The sequence below is a fragment of the Aotus nancymaae genome, unplaced genomic scaffold, assembly GCF_030222135.1.
Source record: "Aotus nancymaae isolate 86718 unplaced genomic scaffold, 86718_ANA_hifiasm-v0.15.2.pri h1tg000072l, whole genome shotgun sequence".
Lineage (NCBI taxonomy): Eukaryota > Metazoa > Chordata > Mammalia > Primates > Aotidae > Aotus > Aotus nancymaae.
This window is the reverse complement of record NW_026988487.1, coordinates 412,328-430,698: the sequence shown is the minus strand read 5'-3', so window position 1 is coordinate 430,698 and position 18,371 is coordinate 412,328. Positions and strand designations below refer to the sequence as shown.

Below are 18,371 nucleotides of genomic sequence, written 5' to 3'. Positions count from 1 at the left end.
TGCACTTGAGGGGCCCTAGAAAGGCGACAGGAAGGAGGTGATCTTCCTCTTACCCAAGCTCCCTCACCCATTAAAGTCTCCAGCGATGCTTGGAGCTTTAGAGAAGGCCTGAGGGGAGCAAAGGGTTAAAGGCCTGGACAGTGGGGGTGGGGGATGCCCCCAGGGAGCTGCCAATCACCTCCCCACCCCCACCACAGCCCCCGCACCCCAGGCTCGCCCACAGACACTGTAACAACCGGTTTGTCCATCACCGAGGTCTCTCTCCTCTCCCTTTTTGTTGGGGGGGGGGGTGTCTTTGAGCGGTGGCCTCCTTTACTCCCACTGGGGTGCAGGCCCTGCCCCCAACGGCCCAAGATGGAAGGGGGCAGGGATTAGAATCTATGTCATCAGCCTTTTTTGCTTAAGCCTTCTCCCGACTCCAGCCCTGGGTTCCTCGGCAAAGGATGAGGGGGAGGGACTGCCACCCCCAACACTTAGGTGCTTGAATGAAGATCACTGTCATTTGAAGTCCCTCTGCCCACAGCTCCTAAAATGTAAAGGAAGGGGACAAATGTGAGAAACGGGGCTCCCTCCTCAAGCCAGCGATTTGGCCACGGTCCCAACTTTTCCCCTTTGGCAGAAGTCCCATGGTCAGCTTTCATCCACGTTGATCCCCCAGAATTTGAGGCCAGGGGGCTCAGGGACAGCGGGACCTCCCATACGCCACCTCCACAGCGGGTGGGCGGGCGGGGGCTTAGAGTCTCCCTGGAGGCGAAGCGAGGATGCTGGCTTTAGGTCTCCGTCTTCCCCTACCACCAGGGCCGGGGGGCAGGGGAAGCAGTCGAGGAGGCTGAAGGTGCTCGTGGTGGGGAGCGTCGGTGCAGGGCGGCGGGGCTGCGCGGTGCGCGGAGGGGGCGCCGGTCGCCGGCGTTTCTTAGCGGCTCCCCGGGCCGCCCCTTTCGCAGGCGGCCGCTCTGGCCCCCGGCGCAAACTCGGAGTGTCCAAGGCGAAGCCCTTTGCGTAACACCAAAGTTTCGACCGGCGGATCAGACGATCGAAATGTTCCTGGCGGAGATGTGCGGGTGCGGCCGGAGCCGTGCTGGCCGTCGAGGGGCTGGCGGCTGGAGCCTCGGGGGAAGCCGGCGGGGGGTTTCCATCGACTTCTACAGGCTGGCGGGGCAGGAACGGCCCCGGCGCCGCCCCGGGACCCGCAGGCTCGGTGGAGAGGCCCGCAGGTGGCGACGGAGGCCGGGAACTGGGCTCCCGAGGCGGGCTGGCGGCTGAGCCACGCTGAGGCTCGAGACCCGGGGCCGGACGAGGCGGGGCCGAGGCGAAGCCGGTCGGAGATTCCCGAGGGCGCGGGGGCGCCAGGCAGCGGCCCGGAGGTGCACAGGAGCGAACGCCGAAGTGTGGGAAACCGCCTCCGCCCTCTTCCTCCTCTTCGCGGCGGGGACACGCTGCGACGTCCGCATCCTCGCCGGCCGCAGTGTTAAGATCGCCGGGCCGCCCGGTCGGGGCCCCGAGGTGCTTCAGGCCATCTGGGGCCCAGCCGCCGGGGCGCAGGGGGGCATGAGGGCCCCGCAGCACGGCGGGCCGCGCCGCCAGTTCCCCAGACCCCGGGCCCAGAGAGGACGCCCGGGGCTTGGCAAGGGCGCAGAAGGCGAGGGCACGCAGGCACAGCGGAGAGAATTCCTGGGTTCCCCGACGCGGCTTCCGGGGCGTGGGAGAGCAGGGCGACCCTCGCGGGGACGCTGGCACTGCCAGGCGGGACGCGGGGCACAGGGTCTCCATGGAGCAGCCTGAGGGATGCCCACTGAGGGGGTCCGGGTCCCAGCGGCGGGATGCCCTCGCTGCCCGAAGACCCCACGGGCGAGGGGAACATCGCCCCCCGTCGACGGGGAGGTCTCTGCTCACGGGCGCCCCCGGCCCGCCACCCGGGACCGCAGAGCTCGGGCTCCCTCTTCGGTCTCGTCACGCGGCCCTCCCGGCGGCCGGACTCCTGGGTCCCTGCGAGTACCGGCGCGGTCAGCCGCCCTTCTGCCGCCGCGTCCACTTCGCAGCCCCGGGGGGAGCCCCTCTCCAGTCGCCCGAAGCGCAAAGGCGGGGGAAACAAAGCGGCCGGCGGCCGCGGGAGGCGGGAAGGACCCCGGGCCCGGCACCCGGTGCCCGGGCCCAGGCGGCGGGGAGGGCGCCTTCCGCCCGCTCGGCTTCTTTCTTCCCCGCTGGCTCCCGGAGACCGCGTTATAGAGAACTGCCCCCTCGCTGCCCCAATACCAGCGCCGGGGCCGCGAGCCCAACGCTGATTGGGCCGCACCGCCCGTGACGTTAGCCCCGACCCCACCCCTCCGGCGGCGCCGCCCCCGTCCCCATTCCGCACACAGATACACACACGTGGACCCGGCGCGGCGGCGGCTGGGAGGGAGCGCGGGAGGGGGCGTGCGCGGGTGGGATCGCGAGGGGCCAAATGCGCCGCCGCACGTGGCCCGGTGGCGTCCTGGTATTTCTTCGTCGCAAAGCAACTCGCTTTTTCCCGAGCAGTCACGGTTTTGCATCTGTAAAATGGGACGGTTCATATCTGCCCTCTTGGGGCTAAAAGAGCTATGTAAATCAACGTAGATGAATCTCCAAAATAATGCTGAGGGCAAAGATGAAATGAAGCGATGGCTGTTTACAAGCTTTGTGCAGCAGGGACTCTAGCGAGCCGAGAATGTTACTTACCTCTCTGTCCTGGGGCCTCTAAAACAGTGCTTGGCACACAGTAGGCTCAAAAAAATTCTGTAATGTATAAGTACTTAGGAATTCAGTACTTGCAGGATGAACAAAGAAAAAAATAAATTTGGGAGGGGGGCAGTATTGTTACACCCATGGTAGCCGATAAATAGGCTGTCTCAGTACCTGTTTCCATTTCTCTGATGCAGTAACTAAATACTCCGCCTCAACTAGATTCCGAGAGGCTGGCTCTGCAGCTCCTGACCCCAGTCCCAGGATGCTGTCCTCTGAGGCTTGATCTGTCTGCCAAATAGATTGAAGAAGCCAGAGGAGGGCACACACAGACCCCGACTCTCATCTCCCCCAAGAAAAATAAAGAAAAAGTGAATTCCCAGTACAAATTCTGATAATGCAGCACACACCCTCAACCTGTCTATCCCCTTAACCTTCTTTAGTTTCTGCATAGCTTACTGTTACATAAAAGTCTGTACATGGATTTATTCTTTAGTCTCTGTCTCTCCCATTAGTCTGGAAATGAGCCAATGAGAACTTCGTCTTGATCATTGGTGCATCCCCACTGCCTAGATCAGTGGCCAAGATGTAATAGGTGCTCAATCAATATGTGTGAATGAATGAATGAGCAAATGAGTGAATGAATGAATCCCTGGGATATTTCTCTCGATAAAAATCAGGGTAATGGAATACTGCTGTTTCCTATCTGTGGAAATTTAGAGATTGGTTTGATGACTTGAGGTAAAGGTGTGGAACAATGCTGGCGGCGGGCAGCCACAGAGAAAAATTTCTTCTGGGGCCAAGACAAGAGAGGGTTTCAGAAAGAGGACAAAATGATGCAGCTTGCCTCCTGGCCCTCCTAGCAGTGACAACAGAGGTGTACTTTCCCTATGTGTCATCAAATAACATCTGGGAGGACAGGGGTAAGGTGGGTCGGCCTCCCCCACCTCGAGTCCAGAGGTAAAGCCCCTAGGTGGGGTTAGGGTTTGAGGAAGGAGGAGATGTGGTGTTCATTGCTGAAAACACTCATCCTCTAACATCTTCTGCAGAAGAGCTCTCCAGGGCAGCTGTCATGAGGGGGGATCCTGGGGTCCTGCCAAGTCATGAAGCTGAGCTGGGTCTAGACACCAGGGCTCATAATTGCTTGAAAAGCCCACCTCTACACACACACACAGACGCATGCACACGCACACACGCACGCATATACACACACACAAGGAAAGTTCTGGAAGGATGATCTTCATGGCTGTCCCTTCTGCAGAACAGTGCTGAGGACTCATCCTGAACGGCAGTTCCTACTTGCACTCCGGTGCCTAGCACAGTGTTGACACAAGGAAAGATACCCAAGAAAATGATAGGTATGAATAAATGAGTGACTATTGCATAACTGCAAATCAATGACCTCTTCTTTCTCTGCCTCCAAAAGCTGCCAGCTCCCCCTTCCCCTTGTGAGTTTGAGGACTTTATTGAGGACTCATTATGATTGTGAGTCCTTCCCTCTGCCTTCACTTTTCCTACTTCCCCTTCCTCTCATCAGGCACCCAGAATATAGACCCAGGGATGGAATCACTCTACAAACAGTAGGGGATAGTGTGAGTGCCTCACCAGCTGAAAGGACCCGAGGACATCAAGCCACCCTCGATGGCCTGGACAGGGGATGCTGCTGTGTGACTCTGGGCAGGTCACCTAGACACTCTAAGTCTCAATGTCCTTATCGGTGAAAAGGGGACAAAAGTGGCTTCCTCACATGGGAGGGTTGAAACATGATGGGAGCAGTCACCAGAACTCATGTGAGCAGGCCCAGCTGCTGCAATTACTATTTCCTCCAGTAGAGGACACTCGACCCCATCCTCAGCCTGGGATGAAGGAGGCAACACCCTTCTCAGGAGCCTCTCCTCCCCTAAGAGAAAAAGAGGGACTAGATTGGATGCAGGGTCCCATCTAACACCTCCAGAGTGAGGGCTAGAAAGGACCCCTCTGGATCCAGAAGCAGCCCATTCCTTTCCTTGGCCCATCTAGGTCTCATCTAGGGCAGTAAGGACTGTGTTCAAAGATTTGGGAGCGCCGGGCGCGGTGGCTCACGCCTGTAATCCCAGCACTTTGGGAGGCCGAGGCGGGTGGATCATGAGGTCAAGAGATCGAGACCATCCTGGTCAACATGGTGAAACCCTGTCTCTACTAAAGATACAAAAAAATTAGCTGGGCATGGTGGTGCATGCCTGTAATCCCAGCTACTCAGGAGGCTGAGGCAGGAGAATTGCTTGAACCCAGGAGGCGGAGGTTGCGGTGAGCCGAGATCGCGCCATTGCACTCCAGCCTGGGTAACAAGAGCGAAACTCTGTCTCAAAAAAAAAAAAAGATTTGGGAGCAAGGGGACCTGCCTAGTTGCCTTTTTTGGAGAACTGCACCTTAGACGTCCAACCCCATAGTAACCTCTGAACCTCTGTAATACTTACTACATGCCACTCTCTCTTCTAAGAACCGGACGTCGCTTAATTCCCATAACAGCCTATGAAATAGATGCTTTTTTTTTTTTTTTGACCGGGCACTGTGGCTCACACCGGTAATCCCAGCACTTTGAAAGGCCGAGGCAGGCAGATCACAAGGTCAGGAGTTCGAGATCAGTCTGGCCAACATAGTGAAACCCTGTCTCTACTAAAAACACAAAAATATTAGCCAGGTGTGGTGGTGAGCACCTGTAATCCCAGCTACTCGAGAGGCTGAGGCAGGAGAATCCTTTGAACCCAGGAGGCAGAGGTTGCAGTGAGCTGAGATTGTGCCATTGCACTCTAGCCCAGGTGACAGTGTGAGACTCTGTCTCAAAGAAAAAGAATAGACATTATTTTTGAAAATGAACATACCACACATAACCCATTTTAAGTGTCCAATTCAATGATTTTTAGTAAATTTGCAGTTATGTAACCATCATCATAATCATTTTCTGTTTTTGTTTTTGTTTTTGTTTTTGTTTTTTTTTTTTTTTTTTGAGACGGAGTCTCGCTCTTGTTACCCAGGCTGGAGTGCAATGGCGCGATCTCGGCTCACCGCAACCTCCGCCTCCTGGGTTCAGGCAATTCTCCTGCCTCAGCCTCCTGAGTAGCTGGGATTACAGGCACGCGCCACCGTGCCCAGCTAATTTTTTTGTATTAATAGAGACGGGGTTTCACAATGTTGACCAGGATGGTCTCGATCTCTCGACCTCGTGATCCACCCGCCTCGGCCTCCCAAAGTGCTGGGATTACAGGCTTGAGCCACCGCGCCCGGCCGTGTTTTTGTTTTTTTTTTTAGAGACAGGTCTTGCTATGTTGCCCATGCTGTGGCTATTCACAGGCACGATCCCACCACTGATCAACACGGGAGTTTTGACCTGCTCTGTTCCGACCTGGGCCAGTTTATCCCTCCTTAGGCAACCTGGTGGTGCCCCACTCCCGGGAGGTCACCATATTCATGTTGAACTTAGTGCGGACACCTAATCAGCATAGCGCACTACAGCCTGGAACTCCTGGGCTCAAGCCATCCTCCAGCCTCAGCCTCCCGAGTAGCTGGGACTATAGGCACCTGCCAGCGTGCCCCCCAGGATTTTTCTTGAGACAAAGTTTCACTTTGTCTTCCAGGCTGGAGTGCAGCGGCACAATCTCGGCTCATTGCAGCCTCTCCCTGCCCCCCAGGTTCAAGCAATTCTCCTGCCTCAGTCTCCCAAGGAGCTGGGACTACAGGCATGTGCCACCACACCTGGCTAATTTTTGTATTTTTAGTAGAGACGGGGTTTCACCATGTTGGCGGGGCTGATCTCGAACTCCTGACCTCAGGTGATCCACCTACCTTGGCCTCCTGAAGTGCTGAGATTACAGGCATGAGCCACCGCGCCCGGCCCCACAATCCAGTTTTAGAACATTGCTTATGTCTCCTCCTCCCCACTTGTAGCTCTCAGTTCCCATCCCCAGCCCTGGGTGACTAATCTACTTTCTGTCTCTATAGAACTCCTTTTCTGGATATTTTATATAAATGGAATCATGCAATATGTGGTCTTTTGCATCTGGCTTCACAAAAGCATAATGTTTTTGAGGTTTACCTGTGTTGTAGCATGTATTGGTAGTCTGTTCCTTTTTTTTGAGATGAAGTTTCACTCTTGTTGCTCAGGCTGGAGTGCAATGTCACGATCTTGGCTCACCGCAACCTCTGCCTCCCAGGTTCAAGCCATCCTCCTGCCTCAGCCTCCCAAGTAGCTGGGATTACAGGAATGTGCCACCATGCCTGGCTAATTTTGTATTTTTAGTAGAGATGGGGTTTCTCCATGTTGATCAGACTGGTCTCAAACTCCTGACCTCAGGTGATCCGCCCACTTCAGCCTCCCAAAGTGCAGGAATTACAGGCTTGAGCCACCAAGCTTGACCTATTCCTTTTTATTGCTGAGTAGTAGTGCGTTGTATGGATATGCCACATTTTGTTTATCTAATCACATTTGGGTGGTTTTCCCTTTTTGGCTATTATCTACAATACTGTTATGAACATTGCTATACAAGTCTTTTGTGAATGTATCTTTTTATTTCTCCTAAGTAGACAGTTAAGAGTGGAATTGCTGGATCATATCCTACATTTATGTTTAATCTTTTTTTTTCTTGAGACAGGGTCTCAATGTCACTCAGGCTGGATTGCAGTGGCACAATCATGGCTCACTGCAGCCTCAGCGTCCTGGGCTCAAGAGATCCTCCTGCCTCAGCCTTCTGTGTGGCTGAGACCACAGGCCTGAGCCACTATGCCTAGCTAATTTTTAAAAAAAAATTTTGTGAGACCATATTGCCCAGGCTGGTCTCAAACTACTAGGCTCAAGGGATCCTCCCGCCTGAGCTTCCCAAAGTGCTGGGATTACAGGCATAAGCCACCATGCCCAACTATGTTCAACTCTTTTAAAAGCTGCCATCCGAGTCATGGCACCAAAAAAGAAAGAAAGAAAGAAAAAGAAAAAAGCTGCCAAGGCTGAGAATGATAGCACACAGCTGTAGTCTCAGCACTTTGGGAGGCCAAGGCAGGCTGATGGCTTGAGGCCAGGAGTTTGAGACCAGCCTAGGGAACATGGTGAAACCCCATCTCTTCAAAATACAAAAAATTAGCTAGGAGTGGTGGCCTGTGCCTGAAGTCTCAGCTACTCAGGAGGCTACGCCTATAATCCTAGCACTTCGGGAGGCCGAGGTGGGCAGATAACCTGAGGTCAGGAGTTCGAGACCAGCCTGGCCAACATGGTAAAACCCCTGCCTCTACTAAAAAAATTAAAAAATAAAAAATTAGCTGGGTGTGGTGGTGCATACCTGTAATCCCAGCTACCCAGATTCTTGGGAGGCTGAGGCATTAGAATTGCTTGAACCTTGAAGTTAGTGTGAGATTAATGCGTGGAAAAAGAAAAAAAGGAAAAAAAAAAAAGAAAAAGAATTGCTTGAACCAGGGAGGCGAAGGCTGTGGTGAGCCAAGATTGCACCACTGTACTTCAGCTTGGACGACAGAATGAGACTGTCTCAAAAAATAAATAAAAAGTAGGGCTGGACGCGGTGGCTCATGCCTGTAATCCCAGCACTTTGGGAGGCCGAGGCGGGTGGATCACGAGGTCAAGAGATCGAGACCATCCTGGTCAACATGGTGAAACCCCATCTCTACTAAAAATACAAAAAATTAGCTGGGCATGGTGGCGCATGCCTGTAATCCCAGCTACTCAGGAGGCTGAGGCAGGAGAATTGCCTGAACCCAGGAGGTGGAGGTTGCGGTGAGCCGAGATCATGCCATTGCACTCCAGCCTGGGTAACGAGAGCGAAACTCCGTCTCAAAAAAAAAAAAAAAAAAAAAAAATTAAAAATCCATGATATAAATGAAGACATTGAGGGAGAGAAGTTAAGTGACTTGCCCAAGTCACACTGCTAGCAAGTGGCAGAGCCAGAACCCAAACCCAGGTAGCTGGGTCCTAACTCCACTCTGGTAACCACTAGGCTACCCCACAACAATGAATCCAAGAGGGAAGCCATTTCTCCACCCTGCCACACCCTGGCCACCATCATTTTCACCCTTCTTGCTCCCAGAATTCTCTAAGTCAGTAGGGCTGCATCACCCCCTAGCATAAACCCACATGTTCCTGTATCTCCTCTGGGAATTTGCACCCAGGGTTAATAGCTTCAGTTCTGGACTCAGATGAGTCCATTCACATTTCAGCTGAGTCCAGACTCATCATTTTACCAGCTTTGTGACCTTGGAGCGATTACTTAACCTCTGGAAGCTTTAGTTTCCTTATTTGTAAACCATGAATAATAGCATCTTCCCTCAGGCAATCAAAAGGTATTATATGATGGAAAATTCAAACCTATACAAATGTAAACAAAGAAATATAATTAACCTCCAAGTACTCAATACCCAGCTTCAACACTTATCAACTCATTCAATTTTGTTTCATTCTTACCCACCTACTTCCTCAGTTAAAAAAAAAAATCAAGTTGGCTAGTGTGATGGTTCATGCGTATAATCTCAGCATTTTGAAAGGCTGAGGCTGGCAGATTGTTAGAGACCAGGAGTTCAAGACCAGCCTGGGCAGTATGGTGAAACTCCACCTCTACCGAAACGAAAAACAACAACAACACATAAATTAGCTAGTCCCAGCTACTCAGGAGACAGGTGGGAGGATCCCTTGAGCCTGGGAGGTTCAGGCTGCAGTGAGCTGCAGTCACCCCTGCATTCCAGCCTGGGTGACAGAGACAGACCCTGTCTCAAAAACCAGAAACAACACTATTTTATTTAGGAATGATTTACATAATAAAATGCACATTTTAAGTGTACAATTCAAATAGTTTTGACAAAGGAATATGCCCATGTTACCACAATTAAGATGTATTGTAGAACAACGGCCAGATGTGGTGGCTCATGCCTGTAATCCCAGCACTTTGGGAGGCCGAATCGGGTGGATCACTTGAGGTCAGGAGTTCCAGACCAGCCTGGGTGACAGAGCAAGACTCCGTCTCAAATTAAAAAAAAAAAAAAAAAAAAAAAGGCTGGGTGCGGTTACTCACGCCTGTAATCTCAACACTTTGGGAGGCTGAAGCGGGTAGATCACTTCAGGTCAGGAGTTCCAGACCAGCCTGGCCAACATGGTGAAACCCAGTCTCTACTGAAAATACAAAAACAATTAGCTGGGTGTTGTGGTGCGTGCCTGTAACTCCAGCTACTCGGGAGGCTGAGGTGGGAGAATTGCTTGCACCCGGGAGGCGGAGGTTGCAGTGAGTCGAGATTGTGATCATGCCACTGCACTCCAGCCTGGGGGTCTCAAAAAAAAAAGAAAAAAAGAAAAAGAAGCAAAAATAGAAGATATAGAACAAGCCTCATATTATTTTGTTTTGCTTTGTTTTATTTTTTAAGACAGATCTTGCTCTGCAACCCAGGCTGGAGTGCAGTGACGTGATCTCAGCTCACTGCTACCTCTGCCGTCTGGGTTCAAGCAATTCTCAAGCCTCAGCCACTCAGGTAGCTGGGACTACAGATGTGTGCCATCACATGCGGCTAATTTTTGTATTTTTTGTAGATGTAGGGTTCCACTATGTTGCCTAGGCTGGTCTCAAACTCCTGGGTTCAAGCAATTCTCCCGCCTCGGCCTCCTGAAGTGTTGGGATTAAAGGCCTGACCCACTGTGCCCAGCCTAGAACAAAACCCATGTTATTTTTAGGCAAATCTCAGATATCACATAATTTTATTCCTAAATATTTCAATACATATTTCTATAAGGACTCTTTTTTTTTTTTAGAATAGAGCAATACTTTATTTTTTTTTCTTTTAAAGACTAGTCAAGTGCAGTAGTGAGAGGGGGGAAGAGTAGAACAAGGAGTTCGATCTGTAGCTGACTGTGAACAATCAATTGAGATAACTCACTACCTTCAGACCAGCCACAATACTTTATTTTTACACACTTTGACAAGGAGGTTTTCCATAAACAACGTTTCCAGTGGAGAACAGAGGACAGGAAAATCAGCCTCCATCTATTAACATTTGATGGTATATCCCAGCAGACTTTTTTTTTTTTTTTTTGAGACAGAGTTTCGCTCTTGTTACCCAGGCTGGAGTGCAATGGCGCGATCTCTGCTCACCGCAACCTCCGCCTCCTGGGTTCAGGCAATTCTCCTGCCTCAGTAGCTGGGATTACAGGCACACGCCACCATGCCCAGCTAATTTTTTGCACCTTTAGTAGAGACGAGGTTTCACCATGTTGACCAGGATGGTCTCGATCTCTTGACCTCGTGATCCACCCGCCTCGGCCTCCCAAAGTGCTGGGATTACAGGCGTGAGCCACCGCGCCTGGCACCCCAGCAGACTTTTATAGAATATTTCATTGCTAGAAAAAAATGGCATTATGCTACACATATTGTTCTGTTACTCTATGTTTTCATCAAACAATATGTTGCAAATATATTTACAAGTCAATAAATATAATTTTACAATACCAAAAAAAAAAGGAAAAAAGAAAATCAGCCTCCAGATATCAGTAGCTGTGTCTGCTCAGGGCCAAGGCTCCCCCTTGCCCTTGTGGTGAGGTGGAGGGATGTACTTCCCTTCCTTTATCAGTTTATCCTGTTGCTTCCAGAAGGTAATCATACACTTCATCGTTTTATACCAAAGTATACACTCTATGAAATCATCATATTCTATCTTGCACTCTTTCTCTGCCCAGATAGTAGCGATTCCATGTGCACATTCTATCCATTCTTTTTTTGAGCAGGAAACTTGTAGGGCTGTTCAGCACTTTGGATTGTCCACCATGGATCTAGCTTAAGGCCAAACCTTTTCTGCACATCCAAGAAAGGCATGGCGATCTGATGCTCTTGCCCTTGTCTCTTCTCTGGCCTCCCCTTTAGGACGCCTAGCTTGCGATTCGGACCCAAGGACTCTTTAAAAGTCAATATAACCGTCAGGGCGCGGTGGCTCACACCTGTAATCCCAGCACTTTGGGAGACCGATGTGGGCGGATCACAAGGTCAGGAGATCAAGACCATCCTGGCCAACATGGTGAAACTCCGTCTCTACTAAAATACAAAAAAATTAGCCTGGCGTGGTGGTGCGCACCTGAAGTCCTAGCTACTCAGGAGGCTGAGGCAGGGGAATCGCTTGAACCTGGGCAGGGGAGGATGCCACGAGCCAAGATCGTGCCACTGCACTATAGCCTGGGCGATAGAGCAAGACTCCGTCTCAAGAAAAAAAAAGTGAACATAACCCCAACGTTATTATCAAACCTAAAAAGAATTAACAGTCATCTGGGAAGGCTGGGCGCGGTGGCTCAGGCCTATAATCCCAGCACTTTGGGAGGCCAAGGCAGGAGGATCCCAAGGTCAGGAGTTCAAGACCAGCCTGACCAACATGGTGAAACCCTGTTTCTAAAAAAAATTTTTAAAAAGTAATGAAGGCTAGGCACGGTAGCTCATGCCTGTAACCCCAGCACTTTGGGAGGCCGAGGCGGGCGGATCACCTGAGGTCAGGAGTTTGAGACCAGCCTGGCCAACATGGTGAAACCCCGTCTCTATTTAAAAAAAAAAAAAAAAGTAATTAAAAAAGAAAAAAAATCGGCTGGGAGCAGTAACTCATGCCTGTAATCCCAGGACTTTGGGAGGCTGAGGTGGGCAGATCACCTGAGGTCAGGAGTTCAAAACCAGCCTGGCCAAAATGGTGAAAACCTGTCTCCACTAAAAATACAAAAATTAACCAGGCACGGTGTTGGGTATTTAATCCCAGCTACTCGGGAGGCTGAGACAGGAGAATTGCTTGAACCCAGGAGGCAGAGGTTGCAGTAAGCCAAGATCACACCACTGCACTCTAGCCTGAGTGACAGAGTGGGAATCCATCTCAAAAAAAAAAAAAAAGAATCAACAATAACCTGCTAACTTCATTAAATAGCCAGTCAGTGTTCAAATTCTAATTATCTTATAATATTTTTTCTTTTCTTTTTTTTTAATAGAGATGGGGTTTGGTCTCTAACAACTGACCTCAGGTGATCCGCCCACTTTGGCCTCCCAAAGTGCTGGGATTACAGGCGTGAGCCACTGTACTCAGCCTGATCTTTTTTTTCTTTTTTTTTTTTAAGACCGGGTTTCACCATGTTGGTCAGGCTGGTCTTAAACTCCCGATCTCAGGTGATCTGCCCGCCTTGGCCTCCAAAGTGCTTGGATTATAGGCGTGAGCCACCATGCCCGGCCAATCTTTTTTCTCTATAATTTTTAGTTTATTTGAATTAGGAGCCAAAGAAAGATTTCAAATGGCTATTATGTCTCTCTTTTAATCTGTAAATTCCCCCTTTATCTCTCTCTCTCTTTTTTTTCCCCTCTCCTTGCAATTTTGTCATTGGAGATACTATGATTGTCTTCTGGACTTCCCATATTCTGGAATTTACTGACTGCTTTCCCATGGTGAGGTTTAATCAAATATTTATTGAACAATATTTATTAAGGACATACTATGTATAGGATTGTCAAATTTAGCACAGGGCTGGGCACAGTGGCTCACACCTGTAATCCCAGCACTTTGGGAGGCCAAGGCCAGTGGATCACTTGAGGCCAGGAGTTCGAGACCAGCCTGGCCCACATGGTGAAACCCTGTCTCTACTAAAAATACAAAAATTAGCTGGGTGTGGTGGCAGGCGCCTGTAATCCCAGTTTACAAGAGAGGAGGCTCTTGTAAGCGAGGCTGAAGCAAGAGAATCACTTGACCCAAGAGACAAAGGTTACAGGGAGCCACACTGCACTCCAGCCTGGGAGACAGAGCAAAACTTTGTCTCAAAAAAAAAAAAAATTAACACAAAATATACAGAACATATTTATTTATACAAAAAAAATTTTATTAAAAAAAATTTATTTTTCTTTATCTATAATTCAGATTTGACTGGACATCCCGTGTTTCATCTGGCAACTCTATGTGCCAGGTGCTATTTTAGCACTGGGGACACAGCAGCAAGCAAGACAGACAACCCCCACCTCGAGGAGTTTATGTTCTAGTAGACTCTGGGAACCAGCTAGTACATAGGCAGACAATACTCCTTCTGAAGACATTGTGAGGACTGAAGAAGAAACCCAGGCTAGGTGAGGTGGCTCATGCCTGTAATCCCCACACTGTGAGAGACAAAGCAAAGAGGATCACTTGAGTCCAACAGGAGTTCAAGACCAGCCTGGGCAATATAGCAAGATCCCATCTCTACAAAAACTTTAAAAATTAGCCAGGCATGGTAGTGCATGCCTGTGCTCCCAGCTACTTGGGAGGCTGAAGCAGGAAAATCCCTTAAGCCTAAGAGTTTGAGGCTGCAGTGAGCTTTGGTCACACCACTGCACTCTAGCCTGGGTGACAGAGCAAGACACTATCTCAAAATAATAATAATAATAATAATAATAATTCTTATCCATAGGTTAAAAAAAAAAAAGAAAAAAAAAAAACCATGGCTGGGCACCATGACTCGCACCTATAATCCCAGCACTTTGGGAGGTCGAGGCAGGCAGATCACGAGGTCAGGAGTTTGAGACCAGCCTGGCCAACACTGTGAAACCCCGTCTCTACTAAAAATACAAAAAATTAGCTGGGCATGGTGGTGCACGCCTGTAATCCCAGCTACTCAAGAGGCTGAGGCAGAAGAATTGTTTGAACCTGGGAGGCAGAGATTCCAGTAAGCTGAGATCTTGCCACTGCACTCCAGCATGGGTGACAGAACAAGACTCCATCTCAAAAATAAATAAATAAATAAAAAACACTAAAAAATAAAAAAGAGAAACACATATGAATGCTTGGCTCATAGTTCATGATCAATGTGAGTGCCCTTGGCAGTAGCTTAGGCTGCGTTTTCCCTTTCCCCTCCTTTCTTCCCTTGTCCCATGCCTCCTCACATTCACCTAGGGAGTATTCCAGACTTGCCTCCTCCTGCAGTATTTCCTGCATATGGCCATGGTTCATCCATGTATTTACCCCACAGTTACTGAGCACCTACCATGTAGCAAGCCCCAGGCCAGGCCCTGGGACTCAGAAACGCTGGAGACAGTCTGGTGGGGCAGATGGACATTACAAGCTGATTGAGGAGCAGCAGTAGAGGGATGATCATGGCCCTAGAATCTTAGGAGAGGATGACCCTAGAGGAGGAGGAAGGAGGTCTTTTCAGAGAAGGTTATCTTGGCTGGGAGCGGTGGCTCACACCTGTAATCCCAGCACTTTGGGAGGCCAAGGCGGATGGATCACCTGAGGTCAGGAGTTCGAGATCAGCCTGACCAATATGGTGAAACACTGTCTCTACTAAAAACACAAAAATTAGCCAGGCATGGTGGTGCATGCCCATAGTCCCAGCTGCTCAGGAGACTGAGGCAGGAGAGTCACTTTGAACCTGGGAGGTAGGGGTTGTGGTGAGCCGAGATCACACCACTGCACTCCAGCCTGGGTGACAGAGTGACAGCCTCCATCTAAAAAAAAGAAAGAAAGAAAGAAAAAGAAAAGAGAAAAAAAAAAAGGAGGCAGGAGAGAAGCGAGAATAATTCTACCTGCCACCAGCAGAGAAATGTAAGCAAGGAACCAAGGTAAGCAAGTGCCTGACCCACGTGCTACCAACTTCCAGCCACCAGAGTACCGAACCCCTGTAAAGTAGCAGGGTGCCCTGGCCTTGGCCCTTCTCATCCACCTTCCGACAGTCATCTCATCTCCCCTGCACAGCCAACCACTCTCCCCACAGCGGGTCTCTCCCATTAAAAAGCTAAGTCTTTGTTGACCCCAGAGGCTCCAGCCCTATCCTTTTCTTCCCTTCACAGCCAAGCTCCCCTAAGAGCTGTCTACGCACGTGGTCTTGCTTTTCTCACTTCCCACTTGCTCCCCAACCCGCTTCCATCTGCTTCCACCCTCGCCCGCCACCACCACCACCGGAATAGCTCCTGCTGAGGTCTCGGTGGCCTCCATCTCATCGAAACTGGCAGGCACTTGTCAGCCTCCCTGACCTCTTTGGCAGCCCGCCTGGCTGGCCTCTTCCTCCTCTGAGATACTCCCAGTCCCCTGCCTCCTGAGCTCTCCTGCTGTCCTCTTGCCTCTGGGACGGCTCCCTCTGGCTCTTCAGGGCAGGCTCACTGTCCCCTTTGAGCACAAAATGCCAGGGCTCCTCAAGGCTCTCTCCAGAACTCTTCTCTCTCTGGACACCTTTCCCTGCTCACTTTGCAGTCAGCATCAGTGCCTGGGGTTTGGCCCGCACCTCTCCCCTCAGGTCTGGCCCAGACCCCACACTCCACACTCAGTCCACCTTGGACATTACAAAAGCCCCTCAGGGCTGGGAGTGGTGGCTCACGTTTGTAATGCATGCACTTTGAGAGGCCGAGGCGGGCAGATGACGAGGTCAGGAATTCGAGACCAGCCTGGCCAACAGTGAAACCTGGTCTCTACTAAAAATACAAAAATTAGCTGGAAGTGGTGGCACGCACCTGTAGTCCTAGCTACTCAGGAAGCTGAGGCAGGAGAATCGCTTGAACCCGGAGGTGGAGGTTGCAGTGAGCCGAGATCTTGCCATTGCACTCCAGACAGAGCAAGACTCCATCTCAAAAAAAAACAAAAAGCCCTCAAACTCAGCCATCCGAAACCATCTGCACCCACTCCACTCCGCAATGTCCTCCCTTCCCAGGAAAGCTATCCTGATGTGAGGCTCCGCCATCCATTCGCGTCCACAGCCAGAAACGCAGAACTCATCCCGATATCTCTGGCAGTGCCTCAGCAAGCCTTGTCATTGCACCCAACAGTCGTCTTTCCAGAGCCACAAATCTGATTGCTACGCCCCTATTCAAAATCGTTTTTCTTTTTTCTTTTTGAGACAGGGTCTCGCTCTGTCACCCAGGCTGGAGTGTAGTAGCACAATCACAGTTCACTGCAGCTTCAACTTCCTTTCCTGGGTTCAAGCAATCCTGTCACCTCAGCGTCCCGAGTATCTGGGACTACAGGTACGTGCCACCACACCCAGGTAATTTTTTACATTTTTTGTAGAGTGGGGGTCTGGCCATGTTGCCCAGTCTGGTCTTTGTTAAAACATACGCTCTGAATGAAGACACCCCCCGGCCAAACAGGCTTTGTCTGAGCAACATGGCAGTTTATTCATCTGGGTGTGGGCGGGCTGAGGCCGAAAAGGGCATCAGCGAAGGGCAGCAGGATAGGAGTCGGTTCTATAGGTTTGGGGTGGGCAGTGGAAAGTTACAGTTTAGGGCGGTTTTTTGCAAGCTGGGAGGGGGGTTGTACATTTGCAAGCTGAGAGGGGGTCGTAGGGTGTGGAGTCATGCGGCTGACCAAGACCGGTTACGAAATCCAATGGCCTTATCAGTGAGGGTGGGATAAGGAACAACAGAGAACGTCTCAAAGTTAAGTAGGTGCCGCAGGAGTTGATCATTTCTTCCACTTTTCATGGTTTTCCGGCTACTTCAGATTTTCCAGGAACTCATCTGGAGTGTCCCTGCAGGTCTCAGAGGTTAACATGGCATTCATGGCACCGTCAGTCAGCCTAAAAGATCTTACAGCCTTGGGCCAGGTGCTGAGCACCTGTGGTCCCAGCTACTTGGAGGCCGAGGCGGGAGGATTGCTTGAGCCCATGAGTTTGAGACCCATCCCTACAAAAGAATGAAAACCTGTTAATGGTTTCCTACTGTTTTCAGAAGAAAACTTGAACTTTTTTTTTTCTTTTTTACAAAAAAGGGAACGGGGTCTCTCTATATTGCCCAGGCAGGTCTCAAACTCCTGGGCTCAAGCTATCCTCCCGCCTCTGCCTCCCTAAAAGCTGGGATTACAGGCGTGAGCCACAGCGCCCGGCTGAACTTTTTTGTTTTATTTTTTTGAGATGTAGTCTCACTCTGTCACCCAGCCTGGAGTACTGTGACATGATCTAGGCTCACTGCAATCTGTTTCCCAGGTTCAAGCAATTCTCCTGCCTCAGCCTCCTGAGTAGCTGGGATTACAGGCGCCGGCCACCACGCCTGGCTAATTTTTGTATTTTTAGTAGAGATGGGATTTCACCATGTTGGCCAGGCTGGTCTCAAACTCCTGACCTCAAGTGATCCACCCACCTTGGCCTCCCAAAGTGCTGGGATTACAGGCGTAAACCACCACGCACAGCCTAAAAGATGAAACTCTAACTTGGCACACAGGTAGGGTTACCTAAGTTTGGGAATCCCACACACAGTTCTTCCTGGAGAAGGGGACATTTCCCTCTCCTCTTCCTTCAGACACTCATGCCTTCTTTAGGCCTAAAGCAATAAGCGCCTTCCTCTCCCTCCCTAAGCACTGGCTGTTCCTTCAGACTATATGCTTTCCCCCCACATCCCTTCTGCTGGCCAACGCCTGCTCCTACTCAGAGCTCCACTGAGTCATCCCTTCCTCTAAGAAAACCTCTCTTCACCCTTCCAGATGATGCCCAGGTCAGTTTCCACAGTATCTCCACTTCAAGAGCTGTGTATATTTCCTTCAAAGATTTCCATCAGCCAGGCGCTGTGGCTCATGCCTGTAATCTCAGCACTTTGGGAGGCCCAGGCGGGTGGATCACCACAGGTCAGGAGTTTGAGACCAGCCTGGCCAACATGGTGAAACTCTGTCTCTACTAAAAACACAAAAATTAGTAGGCATGGTGGCACATGCCTATAATCCCATCTACTTGGGAGGCTGAGGCTGGAGAATCA

At 50.6% G+C, this 18,371-nt stretch overlaps 1 protein-coding gene and 1 pseudogene across 1 annotated transcript; both read right to left on the bottom strand.

Moving 5' to 3' along the window:
- Positions 1-281: 281 nt before the first annotated feature.
- On the bottom strand, positions 282-1,770 carry EPOP (elongin BC and polycomb repressive complex 2 associated protein). The gene has a single exon (XM_012452073.3). It carries the CDS (start codon positions 1,768-1,770, stop codon positions 631-633), a length of 1,140 nt encoding a protein of 379 aa, XP_012307496.1. The 3' UTR covers positions 282-630.
- Positions 1,771-11,220: 9,450 nt separating this feature from the next.
- On the bottom strand, positions 11,221-11,528 carry LOC105717097 (NADH dehydrogenase [ubiquinone] iron-sulfur protein 5-like; annotated as a pseudogene).
- Between the last annotated feature and the right edge of the window lie 6,843 nt (positions 11,529-18,371).

Excerpts from the sequence above, each read along its gene's own strand:
- EPOP (XM_012452073.3), bottom strand. The coding sequence starts at position 1,770 with ATGGAGACCCTGTGCCCCGCGTCCCGCCTGGCAGTGCCAGCGTCCCCG.